A 20,575-nucleotide genomic window follows, 5' to 3' on the forward strand; every position below is an offset into this window, starting at 1 on the left:
CTACTTTGCTTCACGCATTCTGAGAGAAATTACTGGATGCCGTAACTTTGTATATGAAGAGCTGTGTACTTGTTTACATTTCATTCTTACTTTTCCACTTTGTATCACATGTGCGATAGCGTCTTTAGCTCTCACAGCTCATCCTCCTAATCCTCACTGCTAAAATCCACCCCTGCTTAAACCAACCAATCACAATTATTATAATGACTCACAAAAAATGCAAAACAAAACTGAAGAACATACTTGTGGAATTACAACGTGTCCTCCTAACACACGGAACCTTCATTTGTAGCAGGCAGTGATTTTCCAGTTTAGTGTGACTATCTACAAAAGCATTCAGAGCCGTTTCCTGAAAAAGATTGAAAAAAATATATATATATTTTAAAAAATGTTGGTATTATCCAGTTTAACTCACGGTTGTTAATTGATAATAATGAGCAGTGCAATGACATTGAATTAACACCAGGAAAGGGTTAAGAGATTGCTGATATGTTTGCTGCGGTTAATCTGTCTACATCAATTTTGTAGACAATGGTCTTGCAAATCCAAGTGGATATTATGAAAGGAGCCACATGCCAAATGTGGTAAAGTTCTGGCAGTCTATCTTTTACTTATAGAAAACATTTGCAGTGGATAGATTCAGCTCAAAAATGTTTTATGATTTCACCATAGCAAAAGAAAAGAATCTATAACAAACATGCATACAGAGTTGTACGTAAAAAAAAAAAAATTATTTTGCACAAGTGTGGCAAAAATCTTACTAAATAATAATAATTGCAGCAGAAGCAGAAGAATTCAGCATAGTTAAGGACAACAGTCATATAATATAAAATAAAGGTGATAGTTTTTATATATATATATATATATATATATATATATTAGGGGTGAGCGGGTTCGGATTTCTGAAATCCGAACCCCCCCGAGCCCCCCCGATCCGAGTCCGATCCGAGTCAGGCTCGACTTTTCCCGCCTGACTCGGATCTGAAATCGAGGCAAAACGTCATCATCCCGCCTTCCGAGTCTCGCGGGTTTTGGATCCTATATAAGGTACCCGCGTCGGCGCCATTTTCTCACTCGGCTGTGGACAGTGAAGAGGGAGGGTGGGAGTTAGGGCTGTGTAGTGTAGTGTAGTGTAGTGTAGTGTAGTGTAGTGTAGTGCTGCTGTTGTCCACTACTTCAAAGTCCATAGGGGCTGGCTGTGTTGTGCTGTGCTGCTGTTGTTAATAGGGGCTGTGTCCACTACTTCAAAGTCCATAGGGGCTGGCTGGACTGTGTTGTGCAGTCAGTTCTCCATAGGGGCTGTGTCCACTCCAAAGTCCTGTGCAGTGTCCCAGTCCTAAAGGAGTGCTGTAGTGTTGTCCAGGGGGTGCTCTGTCCATCAGGGGTGCTCCCCCCAAGTGCTAAAAAAATAATATATTTTCTGTGTTTGTGAATTGTGTGCGCAGTAGCCGCACGTGCATCAACAAAGTAGTGCCAAGCGTGCGCCTGTGTCATAAGTAAAGGGCCGGCTGGCTTGACCGTTAAAGGGTGCTGTAACCCCCGAAAGTACACTCCAGTCCAAACCAAAAAAAAAATTATTTTCTGTGTTTGTGAATTGTGTGCGCAGTAGCCGCACGTGCATCAACAAAGTAGTGCCAAGCGTGCGCCTGTGTCATAAGTAAAGGGCCGGCTGGCTTGACCGTTAAGGGTGCTGTAACCCCCGAAAGTACACTCCAGTCCAAACCAAAAAAAAAATTATTTTCTGTGTTTGTGAATTGTGTGCGCAGTAGCCGCACGTGCATCAACAAAGTAGTGCCAAGCGTGCGCCTGTGTCATAAGTAAAGGGCCGACTGGCTTGACCGTTAAGGGTGCTGTAACCCCCGAAAGTACACTCCAGTCCAAACCAAAAAAAAAATTATTTTCTGTGTTTGTGAATTGTGTGCGCAGTAGCCGCACGTGCATCAACAAAGTAGTGCCAAGCGTGCGCCTGTGTCATAAGTAAAGGGCCGGCTGGCTTGACCGTTAAGGGTGCTGTAACCCCCGAAAGTACACTCCAGTCCAAACCAAAAAAAAAATTATTTTCTGTGTTTGTGAATTGTGTGCGCAGTAGCCGCACGTGCATCAACAAAGTAGTGCCAAGCGTGCGCCTGTGTCATAAGTAAAGGGCCGGCTGGCTTGACCGTTAAGGGTGCTGTAACCCCCGAAAGTACACTCCAGTCCAAACCAAAAAAAAAATTATTTTCTGTGTTTGTGAATTGTGTGCGCAGTAGCCGCACGTGCATCAACAAAGTAGTGCCAAGCGTGCACCTGTGTCATAAGTAAAGGGCCGGCTGGCTTGACCGTTAAGGGTGCTGTAACCCCTGAAAGTACACTCCAGTCCAAACCAAAAAAAAAATTATTTTCTGTGTTTGTGAATTGTGTGCGCAGTAGCCGCACGTGCATCAACAAAGTAGTGCCAAGCGTGCGCCTGTGTCATAAGTAAAGGGCCGGCTGGCTTGACCGTTAAGGGTGCTGTAACCCCCGAAAGTACACTCCAGTCCAAACCAAAAAAAAAATTATTTTCTGTGTTTGTGAATTGTGTGCGCAGTAGCCGCACGTGCATCAACAAAGTAGTGCCAAGCGTGCGCCTGTGTCATAAGTAAAGGGCCGACTGGCTTGACCGTTAAGGGTGCTGTAACCCCCGAAAGTACACTCCAGTCCAAACCAAAAAAAAAATTATTTTCTGTGTTTGTGAATTGTGTGCGCAGTAGCCGCACGTGCATCAACAAAGTAGTGCCAAGCGTGCACCTGTGTCATAAGTAAAGGGCCGGCTGGCTTGACCGTTAAGTGTGCTGTAACCCCCGAAAGTACACTCCAGTCCAAACCAAAAAAAAAATTATTTTCTGTGTTTGTGAATTGTGTGCGCAGTAGCCGCACGTGCATCAACAAAGTAGTGCCAAGCGTGCGCCTGTGTCATAAGTAAAGGGCCGGCTGGCTTGACCGTTAAGGGTGCTGTAACCCCCGAAAGTACACTCCAGTCCAAACCAAAAAAAAATTATTTTCTGTGTTTGTGAATTGTGTGCGCAGTAGCCGCACGTGCATCAACAAAGTAGTGCCAAGCGTGCGCCTGTGTCATAAGTAAAGGGCCGGCTGGCTTGACCGTTAAGGGTGCTGTAACCCCCGAAAGTACACTCCAGTCCAAACCAAAAAAAAAATTATTTTCTGTGTTTGTGAATTGTGTGCGCAGTAGCCGCACGTGCATCAACAAAGTAGTGCCAAGCGTGCGCCTGTGTCATAAGTAAAGGGCCGGCTGGCTTGACCGTTAAGGGTGCTGTAACCCCCGAAAGTACACTCCAGTCCAAACCAAAAAAAAAATTATTTTCTGTGTTTGTGAATTGTGTGCGCAGTAGCCGCACGTGCATCAACAAAGTAGTGCCAAGCGTGCGCCTGTGTCATAAGTAAAGGGCCGGCTGGCTTGACCGTTAAAGGGTGCTGTAACCCCCGAAAGTACACTCCAGTCCAAACCAAAAAAAAAATTATTTTCTGTGTTTGTGAATTGTGTGCGCAGTAGCCGCACGTGCATCAACAAAGTAGTGCCAAGCGTGCGCCTGTGTCATAAGTAAAGGGCCGGCTGGCTTGACCGTTAAGGGTGCTGTAACCCCCGAAAGTACACTCCAGTCCAAACCAAAAAAAAAATTATTTTCTGTGTTTGTGAATTGTGTGCGCAGTAGCCGCACGTGCATCAACAAAGTAGTGCCAAGCGTGCGCCTGTGTCATAAGTAAAGGGCCGGCTGGCTTGACCGTTAAAGGGTGCTGTAACCCCCGAAAGTACACTCCAGTCCAAACCAAAAAAAAATTATTTTCTGTGTTTGTGAATTGTGTGCGCAGTAGCCGCACGTGCATCAACAAAGTAGTGCCAAGCGTGCACCTGTGTCATAAGTAAAGGGCCGGCTGGCTTGACCGTTAAGGGTGCTGTAACCCCCGAAAGTACACTCCAGTCCAAACCAAAAAAAAAATTATTTTCTGTGTTTGTGAATTGTGTGCGCAGTAGCCGCACGTGCATCAACAAAGTAGTGCCAAGCGTGCGCCTGTGTCATAAGTAAAGGGCCGGCTGGCTTGACCGTTAAAGGGTGCTGTAACCCCCAAAGTACACTCCAGTCCAAACCAAAAAAAAAATTATTTTCTGTGTTTGTGAATTGTGTGCGCAGTAGCCGCACGTGCATCAACAAAGTAGTGCCAAGCGTGCACCTGTGTCATAAGTAAAGGGCCGGCTGGCTTGACCGTTAAAGGGTGCTGTAACCCCCGAAAGTACACTCCAGTCCAAACCAAAAAAAAATTATTTTCTGTGTTTGTGAATTGTGTGCGCAGTAGCCGCACGTGCATCAACAAAGTAGTGCCAAGCGTGCGCCTGTGTCATAAGTAAAGGGCCGGCTGGCTTGACCGTTAAGGGTGCTGTAACCCCCGAAAGTACACTCCAGTCCAAACCAAAAAAAAAATTATTTTCTGTGTTTGTGAATTGTGTGCGCAGTAGCCGCACGTGCATCAACAAAGTAGTGCCAAGCGTGCGCCTGTGTCATAAGTAAAGGGCCGGCTGGCTTGACCGTTAAGGGTGCTGTAACCCCCGAAAGTACACTCCAGTCCAAACCAAAAAAAAAATTATTTTCTGTGTTTGTGAATTGTGTGCGCAGTAGCCGCACGTGCATCAACAAAGTAGTGCCAAGCGTGCGCCTGTGTCATAAGTAAAGGGCCGGCTGGCTTGACCGTTAAAGGGTGCTGTAACCCACAAAGTACACTCCAGTCCAAACCCCCAAAAAAATTATTTTCTGTGTTTAGCCGCACGTATATATCAAATCGATATAACATAAATGGAGGACCAAACTTTCTCCGATAAAAATAAAATAGAGAAAGATCAAGAACCACTTCCTCCTAGTGCTGAAGCTGCTGCCACTAGTCATGACATAGACGATAACATGCCATCAACGTCGTCTGCCAAGGCCGATGCCCAATGTCATAGTAGAGGGCACATACAATCCCAAATGGCAAAGTTCAGGAAAATGACCTTGAAAAAGACATTTAAATCAGCTGAAGAGAAACGTAAACTTGCCAATATGCCATTTACGACACGGAGTGGCAAGGAACGGCTAAGGTCGATCCCTAGTATGTTCATGACTAGTGGTTCAGCTTCACATGACGATGGAAGCCCTCCTCCCACTAAAAAAATCAAAAGAGTTAAGCTGGCAAAAGCACAGCGAAGAACTGTGCTTTCTAAGAAGATATCACAAATCCCCAAGGAGAGTCCAAGTGTGGTGGTGGTTGCGATGCCTGACCTTCCCAGCACTGGACGGGAAGAGGTGGCTCTTTCCACCATTTGCACGCCCCCTGCAAGTGCTGAAAGGAGCACCCACAGTCCACTTGCTGATATGCAAATTGAAGATGTCACTGTTGAAGTACAACAGGATGAGGATACTGGTGTAGCTGGCGCTGAGGAGGAAGTTGGCGAGGAGGATTCTGATGGTGATGTGGTTTGTTTAAATCAGGCTCCGGGGGAGACAGTTGTTGTCCGTGGGATGAAAAAGCCCATCACGGTCATGCCTGGGCAGAAGACCAAACATTCCACCTCTTTGGTCTGGCAATATTTCTATCCAAATCCGGACAACAACTGTCTTGCCATATGTACCATATGTAAAGGTGAAATAAGTAGGGGTAGGGACGTCAACCACCTAGGAACATCCTCCCTTATACGGCACCTGCAGCGCGTTCATAAAAAGTTACTGTCAAGTTCAGAAACTTTGGCTAAGACCGTAAGCAGTCCAGGGACACCTAAATCCCGTTGTCCTGTTGTATCCAAGCGCCTGCAAACCACACCGTCAACTCCCTCCTCGTCAATTTCCTCCTTAGTCAGGATTGGAAGTAGTCCTGCAGGCCATGTCACTGGCATGACTGACTCTCCTATCCGGGATTCCTCTGGAGGATCCTGCATTGCTACGCCTACTGCTGCCGCTGCTGCTGTTGCTGCTGCTGGGAGTCGTTCATCATCCCAGAGAGGAAGTAGGAACACCACTACTTTTACTAAACAATTGACCCTCCAACAGTCCTTAGCGAGGAGGATGAAGTACGACAGCAGTCATCCTGAAGCAAAACGTATAACTGAGGCCTTGACTGCTATGTTGGTGTTAGACGTGCGTCCGGTATCCGCCATTAGTGCAGTGGGATTTAGACAATTGATGGAGGTAGTGTGTCCCCGGTTCCAAATCCCGTCTAGATTCCACTTCACTAGGCAGGCGATACCGAGACTGTACAGAAACGTCAGAAAAAGTGTCCTCAGTGTCCTGAAAAATGCCGTTGTACACAATGTCCACTTAACCACGGACATGTGGACAAGTGGAACAGGGCAGACTAAGGACTATATGACTGTGACAGCCCACTGGGTAGATGTATCACCTTACGCAGCAACAGCAGCAGCGTCACCAGTAGCAGCATCTCAGAAATGCCAGCTCGTTACAAGGCAGGCTACGCTGTGTATCACCGGTTTCAGTAAGAGGCACACCGCCGACAACCTCTTAGAGAAACTGAGGGAAATCATCGCCCAGTGGCTTACCCCACTTAGACTCTCCTGGGGATTTGTGATATCTGACAACGCCACCAATATTGTGCGGGCATTACATCTGGGCAAATTCCAGCACGTCCCATGTTTTGCTCACACAATAAACTTGGTGGTGCAGAATTTTCTGAAAAGCGACAGGGGCGTGCAGGAGACGCTTTGGGTGGCCCGAAAAATTTCTGGCCACTTTCGCCATTCAGCGACTGCGTGCCGAAGACTGGAGCGCCAGCAAACACTCTTGAACCTGCCCCGCCATCACCTGAAGCAAGAGGTTGTGACGCGGTGGAACTCAACCCTCTATATGCTTCAGAGGATGGAGGAGCAGCAAAAGGCCATACAAGCCTATACATCCACCTATGACATAGGCAAAGGAGGGGGTATGCACCTGACTCAAGCGCAGTGGAGAATGATTTCCGTGTTGTGCAAGGTTCTCCAGCCCTTCGAACTTGCCACACGTGAAGTCAGTTCAGACACTGCCAGCTTGAGTCAGGTCATTCCCCTCATCAGGCTTTTGCAGAAGCAGCTGGAGAAAGTGAAGGAGGAGCTAAGACGGAGCGATTCCGCTCGGCATGTGGGACTTGTGGATGAAGCCCTTCATTCGCTTTGCCAGGATTCCAGGGTGGTCAATCTGTTGAAATCAGACCACTACGTTTTGGCCACCGTGCTCGATCCTAGGTTTAAAGCCTATGTGGTGTCTCTCTTTCCGGCCGACACAAGCCTGCAGAGGTGCAAAGACCTGCTGGTGAACACACTGTCAGCTGAAGCGGAACGTGACACGTCAACGGCTCCTTCTTCATTTTCTCCTGCAACTGGGGCTGCCAGGAAAAAACTTAGGTATCCTAAGCAACCCGCTGGCGGTGATGCAGGGCAGGCAGGACCAAGTTTGGACATCTGGTCCGGACTGAAGGACCTGGCAACAATTTCTGACATGTCTACTGTCACTGCATATGATACTGTCACCATTGACAGAATGGTGGAGGATTACATCGGTGACAGCATCCAAGTAGGCATGGCAGACAGTCCATACCTGTACTGGCAGGAAAAAGAGGCAATTTGGAGGCCCCTGTACAAACTGGCTCTATTTTACCTGAGTTGCCCCCCCTCCAGTGTGTACTCCGAAAGAGTGTTTAGTGCAGCCGGGAACCTTGTCAGCGAAAGGTGTAGGAGGTTGCTTCCACAGAATGTGGAGAAGATGATGTTCATCAAAATGAATTATCAGCTCTTCCAGGGAGACCAGCCTCCAGAAGGTACAGAGGGACCTGTGGTGGTGGATTCAAGTGGGGACGAGTTAATACTTTGTGAGGATGAGGATGTACACACTGAAGAGGGTGAGGAATCGGTGGATGAGGAGGATGAGGATGACATCTTGCCTCCATAGAGCCAGTTTGTGCAGGGACACATTAATTGCCAGCTTGTTTTGTGGGGGCCCAAACGAACCAATCATTTCAGCCACAGTTGTGTGGCAGACCCTGGCGCTGAAATGATTGGTTTGTTAAAGTGTGCATGTCCTGTTTATACAACATAAGGGTGGGTGGGAGGGCCCAAGGACAATTCCATCTTGCACCTCTTTTTTTTCTTTGCATTATGTACAGTTTGGGGCCTAGTTTTTCAAACTGCCATCCTGTCTGCCACTGCAGTTTCACGCCTAGATGGGTCACGTGTTTGTGCCGCCCACTCGTGTCGCTTAGCATAGTCATCCAGCTACCTCGGTGCAACGTTTTGGACATAAAAACACTATTGTGAGGTGTGAGGTGTTCAGAATAGACTGGAAATGAGTGGAAATTAAGGTTATTGAGGTTAATAATAGCATAGGAGCAGAAAAACCTACAAATTCTGTGATTTTAGCTGTTTTTATGCTTTTTTAAAAAAAAATACAGATCCAAAACACAAAACCCAGAACCCAAAACACGGAAGGGTGGTTTTGGCAAAACCAATCCAGATCCAACACACGAAGAAAGATCCAGATCCAAAACCAAAACACAAAACACGAAAAGTGGCCGGTGCACACCCCTAATATATATATATATATATATATATATATAATGTGCGGTTTGGTTTTCCTGGAAAACAAACACACGCGAACTTTGGGGTTCTGAGTCAAATAGGGACACTGCTCGGATCACTTTTAGGGTTTAGAGTAGGACCAAGTCCCGACTCGGGTCTGCAGTAAGTTTGGAATTCGGAATTTAAATAACAAATCTCGGTTTTGGATTGCATATACACAGGTCCAAATTACATGATTTTAACTGTTTTTATCAATTTTAAAGAGATCCAAAGCTGAAACCGGTGCTGGTCATTGATGTTTCTGAGACTGTACCTGCCTGTGATTCCTATTCAACACCAGTCCATCCAGAGTTCTGCTTAGGGATGAGCGGTACGGATTCTGTGGAATCCGTACCGCTCCGAACAGCAGGGATCTGAGTCCACCCGAGCCGCGGCTTGCGTGTTCCCGCCTGACTTGGATCCCACTGCGAGGCCAAACGTCATCCTCCTGACGTCGGATTCTTGCGAGAGTTCGCCTCTACATAAGACGCCAAGACCGGGACTCGGCGCCATTTCACTCCCACGTTCCGCACGTTGCTCACTGCTCTTCTGAAAGTGATACTCACTGACTGTGTACAGAGACTCACAGGTGGCTGTGCTGGCAAAGTGACTGTGTAAGGGGGCACACTGCATGCTGATGTATTCTGCATTATACTCTGCTGATTAAGTGGCTGTGTCCAGAGACTCACAAGTAGCTGTGCTGGTAAAGTGACTGTATAGGGGGTACACTGGACGCTAATGTATGCTGCGCTATACTCTGCTGATTAAAGTGACTGTGTCCAGGCTTACAAGTGGCTGTGCCGGCAAAGTGACTGTGTATAGGTGGCACACTGCACACTGATGTATGCTGCGCTATACTCTGCTGATTGAAGTGTCAAGACTCACAAGTGGCTGTGTGTACAAAAAAAAAGTTTAAAAAGTAAACACAACTTTCAAGAAAGTTAAAAGTTTAAAAATAAAAAATAATTTTTTGGTGCTGTACCCCATTGTGTATAAAAGCACCGTGACTCCTTGGGCCATAGCCCTCTGTGTATACAAGCACCATAACTCCTTGGGCCTTAGCCCACTGTGTATACAAGCACCGTGACTCCTTGGGCAGTAGCCCTCTGTGTATACAAGCACAGTAACTTCTAGGGCAGTAGCCCCTGTGTATACACGCACTGTGACTCCTTGGGCCTTAGCCCTTTGTGTGTCCATAACACACAAGTGACTCAGTAGTGAGCAGCAGTGAGTGGCAATGTTTCATAGATGTGCTTTAAACTGCGGTGTCTGTTGCTTAGTAACCAGCCAGCTCACTGCAGCCTTTGGCCAATAATGGTGAAAACAATATTGTGTGCTGTGAGGTGGTCTAAATTGACTGTAAATGAATGTTATTGGGGTTAATAACACTCTAGGAACAAAAAAAGGCCAAATTATGTGATTTTACCATGGTAACAGGCCACTGGTTGGCTGAGAATGGCTGTCTCTATGTATCTATACATAAACAAGGCTATAGCACACGTGTCAGGGGAGCATCCTATAAAACGGATTGAAAAACCAGGTTTTACTGATCACTCAGAATTATTTTACTAAAAAAAAAAAAGTGCAATTAGGCAGAAATTTTTTTTCACTATGGGAGCCAATGTATTTTATATTTTGCCTGTAGGGGCCAATATGTTTTATATATTTCCTGTGGGGAACAATGTATGTGTTTTTTTCCCATGGAGGACAATGTGTGTGTTTTTTATTATTATTATTATTATTATTAATAATAATATAATAATAATAATAATAATAATAATACAATTATTGATTATGGATATAGTTTGAATTGGGGGGAGCGCTCTGCTTGAGATTTTGGGGTCTATGTTCAGACTTGTAGGGGGCACTGGCGTCACAAGGAGGGTGCGGGGGGGTGCGGGCCACACCCAGGTTTCACCAGCCGAGCGGTGACACCAAAGTGCAGCACTCGGCTCCTAGCACAGTGAGGTACTTCACACAGGCTGGTCTCGGGGGGCAGCCTGCACTTCTGACACCCCTGGTGTGACAAAAAATGGGGGTTTGGACCGCTAGGCCATGCTGCATCTGTGAGGCACGCCCACCCCATGAGGCCATGCCCCTTATAATCCGGCACGCTGCGCCGCCGCGCACAGTACAAGCTCCCCTCCGCTGCCCGCACCAGGTGCAAAGAGATGTAGGGACGCCACTGGGGAGGGGGGTGTTATTTGCAATGTGAAGGTTTGGGTATTGTCACAGTGCTTAAAGGCCTGTGAGTGTTGGGGCCACTAGACTGCCAGGCATATAGAAATCAACAGCTTCCACTTATATGTAGTGATGTACTTATCCAAACTACTTTGGTGTTGGTTCCGCCTACAGTTGATTTGGTGATGCCCACATGAGGCCACTTCTAGAAATTTTAGTTCCTAGTCTGCACCTAAATACTATACTTTAAATTTTGCCTCTTATTCACATTGCAGACACAGCAAAATACCCCTCATAATGTACTAGAGATGCTGGGCTGCAACTTTAAATGCACAGGAATTAGTTTAAAAAACGTAGAAATTTGCAGATTATTACCAGTTATTTATATAGCGCACACATGTTACGCAGCGCTTTATAGACAATATTTGGCCGTTCACATAAGCATGAAGCACACAGAACTTGGCATGAGAAAAAGATATGCTGGCATCAGGGCCCTTAGGATCCCTTTCTTATACAGATTCAGACTCATTCGCACACAGATATACAAATGTTGGAAAGCAAATTGATCAGTGATAAAGTTATTTTGTCGCTCTCAGTTGTTTTATTTTTGCGTATAGGACACACATTTTCAGTGAGTAAGATGCTCGGTGTCATCGAGTCGCCCAGGATCTGGTGTACCAAGAGGGGCTATATGCAGCCAGGGCCAGCTCGTAACCCGGTTCAGTGAAGCAGAAGCTCAAGAGTGCCACCCCATAATGGGCATTAGCGGGACCCACAACCAATAGCGCGCTGCATTCATTAGATTTACTCATTGTCTGGGCAGCAATGTGCACTTCCAGGTGTCCCAGAAACGGCCCGGTCGTGACCCTGCTGACAGCGGCACGGCGGCGTGACATCATAGGTTATGTTGCTGCACACCGTCCCTGCCCACCCACAGTGATCTAGTGGCTTACTGATGCCACAGCAGCAGGACAGGCTGTGGTGAAGACTGAGGAGTAGGGCTGCACAGTGCTGACAATCCCGATCGTCCCTAAGGTAAGTATCGCTAATCTAATTCCCCCCCTAACCCTCCCTTAGGGGTGCCTAACCCTAACCTCCCCCCCAAGTGCCTAACCCTAATCCCCCCTCTAACTGCCTAAACTGCCTAAACCTAACCCCCCCTTCCCATAGCCTAACCCTAACCTCCCGGGGGGTGCCTGACCCTATGTCCCCCCCGGGAGCCCTAAACCTAACCCTCCCCCCCCCCGCGGCTGTCCGCGCCCGGCATCACTTCGATCGGGATGCCGGGCGTTGTTCTTCCAGCGTCTGGTTAATGACAGGCATCTAGATTTAGACGCCTGTCATTAGTACCACGCCGGGATTAGAACGTCTGGAAGCTGGCAGTCAGGATTTAGACCATCGGCTTCCAAACTACATCCCAATTGAATATGGGGATATTGGTAATAGGCGAAAATGACGTTATCGCTCATAACACACTTTTCGCCCCATATTGAATATGGCCCATAGTATTAGGGAAAATTTATTTGTGTACTGAAAAGTGGGTTAGAAGGAGTTTTAAAGAAACCACACTAAAAACAAGAAGAAACCTGCATAGCATCCATTTGAGTCAATGCTGTAATCACTGGGGTTTTAAAGCTTGACATGGGCCAAATCGATGTCCAAATAATGACCAGTGCTCAGGGTAGGGTCTCTGCTGTGTGATTGCTTGGCCTTGCTAATCAATTAGATGGACAAATATTTCCAAACAGATATAAAAAATAATAATGTTGCAGCACTGTGAATGGATGTGCTTTTTTGGAGAACTGATCTTCAAATGCATTAGTCATACAACAATGACCGTTGTTAATCACCAACAAACCATGTATTGTATATACGAGTGGGGTTCAATAAATAAGGTAACAAGACCTCTCATTGCTTAAATTTATTCAACTAGTACATATACGTATAATTAGCAGTTTGTCTTTAGTAAAGATTATTATTCCACATATTCCCCATACTTGTCTAAGCATTTGTTCCAAGAGTACACCAAGGCATCTATCCAGGCATGGAAGAAATCAGTGTCAAGCGCCTGAAGCCAGAATATGACATCTTGCTGAACTTCACCATTGGTTGCGAATCGCCTTCCACCCAGGTGCTTCTTCAATGGTCCAAAGAGTTAGAAATCACTCAGTGCCAGGTCAGGGCTGTAGGGAGGATGGTCCAGTGCTTCCCAATGGTAGTGCAGTAACAGCTCACTTGTTTGGCTGGCCGGATCACTGCTCATTTTGAATGTCTGTTCTGCCGTTATCAAAGGCAGTGCACCAAACCCAAACATGTTACCTTGACATGACATTATCACCATACACCTCGACAAGTTGGTGATGAATTTTAGCTGCTGTTATGCCCCTTAGACCCAGATATCTGCTCACACTACACACCTCAATGTTTGACCATGTTTTAGATAGCCTCGCCATCTTACAACTGATGTTGGGACAGTATGACTGATATGAGGTGCAGTCTAATGGCAGTGAAGGAAGGCAGTGACCTACCTGCTCTGGCCTGATGGGAAATTAGAATGAAATAGAGAACAATTCACACGTGAGAGGTCTTGTTACCTTACTTATTGAACTACCTTTGTATAAGCCTCTCGGGACACAAACACTCACTCACCTTAAGAGATGGCTTGCTTGGAGCTTTGTCACTAGAGTCAGCTTTTGACAAGATCATTTTCCTGGTCACCGGATCTGGTATTGCGCTTGTTATGTGCAGTTTATCAGCCGGGGGCAGCTCACATTCGTGTATGCTGGTACGTGAAATCTCTGATATCTCCGAGTATTTTTCCTCCAGACTGGACCCATCATCGCTGTTCTTGGCATTGCAAAGTATAAGAGACTTGGATATAGAACGAAAGTTTTTGGCTTTCTTCATCTTTTTCCCGCTACTGTTCTGTCTGTCCATCCTTAGGGAGGACATAAAGATGCTGGCTCTCTCGTGACCATATTTATTGGGCATCTCAGGAGATTTTTCTATTTTACCAACAGTGTAACATTATTGCTGGAAGTACAATGGAAATTATTATAGTGTAACATTTCCAAGCCAAGAACTCATGATTTCAATTCATAATAGCACCATTTACTCATACGACATAACAGAATTATTTCTTCTACTTATGTATGTACCTATAAACTATATTTTAGTTCTATTTGTATTTTCCTAATGCCTCTGCTGCAAGAGAAATTGCTACAAGTCTGTGACTCAATGACGTAGCTAAAGAGCTCTGAGTCCTATTGCAAAATGTGAATGGGGTCTTTTTTGCTTCTCACAAATTTTGTATTGACTTATTTTATATCCATATGGTGAACAGGCAGAATCAATCACACATAGATGTGTCCTCATACATCGAGCCTCATTATGCCATGTAGCAAGACTTGCCTGGTGTGAGTGAGCTGCCAGGTCCCGTGCTACTCTGCTAGCATCAGGCGACTTTTTTGCCAGGATGGACTAGTAGACTGTGCTGATTAATTTGATATGCGACACTTGTGTATCTATGTGCATCTGAGTCTGTATGTGAATGACAATGGAACTTGGAATGAAAAAAGCTGCAGCAGCTACATTGTAGCACTTCGTATACAGATTCAGAGACTCAGTCGCACACAGATATACAAGTGTCGCATATCAAATTAATCAGCACAGTCTGCTGACTCACAGCACATTGCGACTCTGATGCATTTTTGGCAGAAAAGATGCAAAGGAAATGCCCAGCACTAGCAGAGTCTCGGGGGACCTGGCTTGTCGAGAGGGGCTTTTTAGCACAAATGCAGCAGATGTATAAGGACACATCTGTATAGGCTGTTTGCCTGCAATGAACATGCTACAGGTAGGGGTCAGATGTATGTGGTCTGTGAGAGAGTGATGTGCCACCAAACATCTCACTATATTTGGCTGTGCATATAATTATACAGTAGGAGGAACATCACTAGTTTTCCTGCACAGTACAGTGGAGTGCAAGAAAAAAACTAGCCAACTGTCTAATTCAATTGCCCTCTTGGGGGTATATTTAATTGCCTGCGAGTTGCAGGTAGCTGCGAGATTTCCGCAATTTAGCCACTTTATTTATAGCAGTACTTTTTCAAAAGATAAAACCAACCTGGTTTTGCGTTTTGAAAAATAAAGTATAGTGGCCAAATCAACAAAATCCTGTGACTGCCTACCACCCCTGAGGCTATTACACATGCCCCCCAGAGTCTTGTACACATTTGCACTTCTGTGACCTTTTAGACATTTTGGAGGTTTAGAGTTGACACTTAAGAAATTTCAGTCGCTCACAACAGACTTTGCAATATCCCAGAAATCCTGCAGTATACACATTTACAAACTTAATTATTTCTTGGTATACATCAGCTTTTATTTCTTGCTTTTAAATAACTTGGACAAGGAAGGCATTTTGTCTGAATGTGGGCCTGATTCAGACCCGGACGATATTTGTGGATGCTCTTTCTTAAAAAGGGGCCGGATATTTAAATTGAGCGCTCGCTCTTTGCGGTGTTTTGACGCCTCTATGTCTGAGCGAACGTCCGAAAAATGCGCTCGCTATTTTGTAAAGACACCCCTTTGCCGTTCGCATCACACGTCATCTTCGTTATTAGATTAATCGGGATCATCGAAAGGCATCTGAACTGCTCGCAGTGCTTGTGGTAGGATTTACTTCCCGCTATCACTGCGAGCAGTTCAGGCTACAGGACAACCAAATGACATGGTCGATGATGCTCCTTTACTAATTATGCACTCCTATTAAACGCCGTTTTGACTGTTAGGCACGCCTGCTTTTGGATCTCCAAAGCACCTTCCCCTGTTACCACCCACAAATGGTACATTCTGTCAATCAAATTAGCAGGCCCTCGCTGTTTTACGAGTGCACGATTTCCGACCGCAATGACTGGTTTGCGCATGCGCATTGCGAACCATATGCATGCACAGTTATGCGAACATCGCTCAGAGCGAACAAGCGGCCGCTTACGAGCGGCTCTGAATCAGGCCCTGTGTCCCTAATTCATGTTGACTTGTCTTGTTAAAATTAATTATACAGAGTTTATTACTCCTTAGTCTAGTCCACAGGTTCTCAAACTCGGTCCTCAGGACCCCACACAGTGCATGTTTTGTAGGTCTCCTCACAGAATCGCAAGTGAAATAATTAGTTCCACCTGTGGATCTTTTAAAATGTGACAGTGAGTAATGAATACACCTGTGCACCTTCTGGGAGACCTGCAAAACGTGAACTGTGTGGGGTCCTGAGGACCGAGTTTGAGAACCACTGGTCTAGTCTGTACACAGTTCATGGTTAATTGCTTATACAAAAATTACTGTATATATATATATATATATATATAATTATATATATATATATATTTATATTGTGGTTAGACGTGTTGACTTTTCAATTATCTACATTTTGGGATTGCTCTTACCTTCATGAATCAGTGTTAAATAGTAAAACAGAATGAGAACATAGAAATATATCACTGTGTTTATAATATGTTTCAGCTTTACAGGTTAGTAAACTATATAGTATACTGTCCTGCACGACATGATCCAGTCACACCTAGGCTGAACTGCACTTTATTTGAGTGACCTATGGGCCTGATTCAGACCCACTCGCGAGCGGCTGTCCGCTCGCAAGTGGGTCGATGTTATGCACTGAGCATGCGCACGACGGAGGGAGCTCCGTCGTGCGCATGCGCCAGACGCGACGAGCGAAGGAAAGTCCTTCGCTCGTTGTGTCCGATAAAAGGGGGCGTGCTGTCAATGTTGATTGACAGCACGCCCCCTTTGGTGGGCGTGCCGGGGGGCGTGCCTCCCTGACGGGGGCGTTCCCACGGGAACGCCTCCCGTCAGAAGCCGGCCCACTGACATCACTAGTGATGTCAGTGGGAGTGATTTTGGCTCTGATAGAGCCAAAATCACTCCGGAGCTTGCGGTTGAAAACCTCAACCGCAGGCTCCGGCTCGCAATTTCGATGGTCGCGATGGTCTCGACCATCGCGGCCATCAAAAAGCACGCTCGTATAGCCTGTGGGTGGTGACCCACAGCTATACGAGCGTCCAGGAGGACGCTCCATGAAAATGGAGCCCGGCCCTCATTCAGAGCGTGCGCTCTGCTCAGAGCGTACGGCTCTGAATGAGGGCCATAGTTGTGACAGTAGCAACCTAACATAAAACACTGAGACACAATCAGTTTATGTTTTTATATGGACAATAGCTCACACACTGTAGCAGTTATAGGTAAGCACAGTGACAACCTTAGCTGTATCCTAGATGCAGAAGTGAATTGAAGCTTCCATGATAACTGTGTATTTCTCAAGTAATGGACCAACAAATCTCCACATCCTTCTTGTGCGCCCTTCCCTTTCAGAACATAATTTGCACCCCCCCGCCGGTTAAGCCCCCCCACAGGGTCCGCTCCCCCCTTGTATCAGTGGCCAGTCCAAGAGGACCCGATGAAGGCAACCCCGCCCCCGGCAGCACAATACTGGTAATCTCAGCAATGATTAGCTGGGGTGGGGCCGCGATGACACAATCATGCAGTCACGACCCCAGTTCTAAAAAAATCATGCCATGCCCCCCCCCTCCCCCTCCTGCTGTGGCGACCTGGCTGTCTCCTCTCATATCAAAGCCGTCCAGCTCTCATCCTAACCCACAGCTCCATGATCCTTGCTCACTGTCTCTCCCCTCTGTGTCACCCCAGTCTGTCTCCCATTCCCCTTTAGATTACAAACTCTCATGAGCATGGTCCTCTTCCCTTATGTGCTTTTCCTCACTTACCCTGCTGCTTGTTTGGGTATTATGAATGCTGATGCAGCAATGTCTAAAAACATTGGCCCTCATTCAGAGCCGTACGCTCTGAGCAGAGCGCACGCTCTGAATGAGGGCCGGCCTCCATGAAAATGGAGCGTCCTTCTGGACGCTCGTATAGCTGTGGGTCACCACCCACAGGCTATACGAGCGTGCATTTTGATGGCCGCGATGGTCGAGACCATCGCGACCATCGAAATTGCGAGCCGGAGCCTGCGGTTGTGGTTTTCAACCGCAAGCTCCGGAGTGATTTTGGCTCTATCAGAGCCAAAATCACTCCCACTGACATCACTAGTGATGTCAGTGGGCCGGCTTCTGACGGGAGGCGTTCCCGTGGGAACGCCCCCGTCAGGGAGGCACGCCCCCGGCACGCCTACCAAAGGGGGCGTGCTGTCAATCAACATTGACAGCACGCCCCCTTTGATCGGACACAACGAGCGAAGGACTTTCCTTCGCTCGTCAAGTCTGGCGCATGCGCACGACGGAGCTCCCTCCGTCGTGCGCATGCTCAGTCCAGAACATCGACCCACTTGCGAGCGGACAGCCGCTCGCGAGTGGGTCTGAATCAGGCCCATTGTCCATGTTCTGCAATGTTCTGTACTGTAAGCCATTTTTACCTTGTTCTGTTCATACTGTCCCTGTTTATGTACATTGTAAGGTGCTGCAGACCCCTTGTAGCACCATATAAGGATAATACAGTAATAATAATGGGAAGCAATCAGGAAGCCAACTGCCTAAATACCGGCAGCCGGCTTCCCGACTGTAATATCCCGGCAAGGGTGAAATGCCGGGCGTCTAGATGTAGACGTCCGCATTTCCCCGACACCGGGAGACCGGCGCCCGGCATCCCAATCTCCATGCGGCCGGCGGTATTTCATACCCATTCCATAATAATAATAAGGGCCGGTGCAAGGTTTCTTGGCACCCTAGGCAAACCTGCCTATTGCCCACACACACACACACACACACACACACACACACACCCTGTAAAACTGCTAGTGCCAGTTACAATTATTTGTAAAAGTTACGCAAAAAAATGTTTTATTATTATTATTGTTATTAAACAAGTAAGATAAAGAAAGTATCTGTGTATCTGGACAAACCATGTCACAATGCAAGGGGTGCAAGTACATAAAAAAATTTTTGCATGCATGGTAACTACTGGCTACTTTTGCATGTAGCCCACAAATGCTGGACAGCTTTATTTTTACACTGCAATTAGATGTCAGTTTGGACACATTCCTCCCAAATCTAACTCTCTCTGCACATTTTACATCTGCCCTACCTGGTTTTACCAAGATGCACAGTTACTTGCTCTTTCTTACTCTGGGCCTGATTTAGCAAGGATCGTAACTGCTAATACGCACGCAGTCGGCCAGCTGTTGCGTGCGCATGTGCAAACCGAGCAGTGCGATCAGAACTGTGATCGCAGTGACTATGCAGACCCATCGCAGAGTGATTGAAAGGAAGTGCCGTTTGTGGGAGGTGACGGTGGCGGTGGTGGTGGTGGGGGGGGGGGGGTTGCAGAAACTCAGGTGTGCCAGTGTGTTTGAATGCCGTTGCATGGGGGTGCATAATTTATCCACTGTGATGCATTACGCAGTTTGTGTACTCAAAGCGTACGATGAAGTTAGCAATTCCTGAGTAAGATCTGAGCTTGTGCAAGTGTGCGTGAGGCTGCGATGGTATTCGATGTTACCGATGGTTTCGCAATCTTGCTAAGGATTATGTATGCGTGTAAGGTAAAGTGGTCTTCCTTATGTTGTGCTGCGGTGGCATAGCGATCACAATGCTATTGCGATCACAGTTGCGATTCGTAAGAATCACGCCCCCTATTCCCAAATCTGAATCACTCCCATTGTTAATATATATACTACAACAGGGGTGGCCAACCTGCGGCTCTCGATCCACATGCGGTTCTTTAGGTTTTGCGATGCGGCTCCCCCCACTGGAACTGTGGGCCTAATTCAGACCCGCTCGCGAGCGCTGAGCGCTCGCAAGCGGGTCGATGTTGCCCAGGTGCGCATGCGCATGATGGAGGCGGCTCCGTTGTGCGCATGCGCGAGACCCGAATAACGACGACCGAGCCGTCGTTATGGGTCTCGCACCAAAGGGGGCGTGCTGTCGATGGTGATTAACAGCACGCCGCCTTTGGTGGGCATGCCGGGGGCGTGGCTGCCCAGACGGAGGCGTTCCCATGGGAACGCCTACCGTCTGGGGCCGGCCCCACTGACATCACTAGTGATGTCACTAGTGATGTCAGTGGGAGTGCTTTTGGCTCTGATAGAGCCAAAAGCACTCCAGGGCTTGCGTCAGCGAGACCATACCGCAAGGGTGTCATCACAAGCCCGATATCATATTGGCTGCTCGTTATAGGTGTGGGTGGTCACCCACAACTATGCGAGCGGCCAGGAGGCCGCTCCAAAAAGGAGGAGGGACGGCCCTGATTCAGAGCGAGCGCTCTGTCAGAGCATCCTGCTCTGAATCAGGGCCTCGCTTCAGAGGCCAGCATTCCCAGTGATCCAGTGCGCAGTTGACGTCTTGTGAGGAGCCTGCCCTGCGCGCCTGCTGGATCTAGTTAGATCCAGTCAGAGGCAGCAGCAGCAGGAGCGGGAGCCAGTGTGGTCAGGTAAGTACTGGGCTGGGGGCACTACTTTAGGGGTCACTGCATATGGGCTAGAACTACGAGGAACACTGCATAAGGGGCACAAATACAGTGGGCACTGCATAAGGGGCAAAACTACAGGGGGCATTGCATAAGGGGCACAAATACAGTTTTTTAAATGTGCCGGGCTCGCCCCCAGTGTGACTAAAAACGGGGGTGTAACACAAAGTCCAGTGGCAAACGCAGGATTTTGAAAGGGGGGGTTCCAAATAATCGCCCGCCCCCCCCCCCCCAGCAGTAGAATAATATGGCACCTGGCTGCAGTCACAAAAAATAAAAAAAAACTGGGACTCCCAGCCC

At 47.2% G+C, this 20,575-nt stretch overlaps 1 protein-coding gene across 4 annotated transcripts in view; it reads right to left on the reverse strand.

Annotated features, from left to right (window-relative positions):
• Nucleotides 1-20,575, reverse strand: part of IL16 (interleukin 16) — a 154,399-nt gene that overhangs the window by 81,655 nt on the left and 52,169 nt on the right. For 2 of the 4 annotated variants that reach the window (XM_088472854.1, XM_088472853.1), the window contains 2 exons: nt 13,433-13,816; nt 244-349 (listed from right to left, as the gene is read on the reverse strand). In XM_088472854.1, the coding sequence (XP_088328980.1) occupies nt 244-349; nt 13,433-13,774 (448 nt within the window). In that variant the 5' untranslated portion in view covers nt 13,775-13,816. The remainder of the gene's footprint in view (nt 1-243; nt 350-13,432; nt 13,817-20,575) is intronic. The other 2 variants (XM_088472855.1, XM_088472856.1) reach the window with 1 other exon arrangement.

Source organism: Taudactylus pleione, unplaced genomic scaffold (genome assembly GCF_031769625.1).
Source record: "Taudactylus pleione unplaced genomic scaffold, aTauple2 ptg000129l, whole genome shotgun sequence".
Taxonomy (NCBI): domain Eukaryota; kingdom Metazoa; phylum Chordata; class Amphibia; order Anura; family Myobatrachidae; genus Taudactylus; species Taudactylus pleione.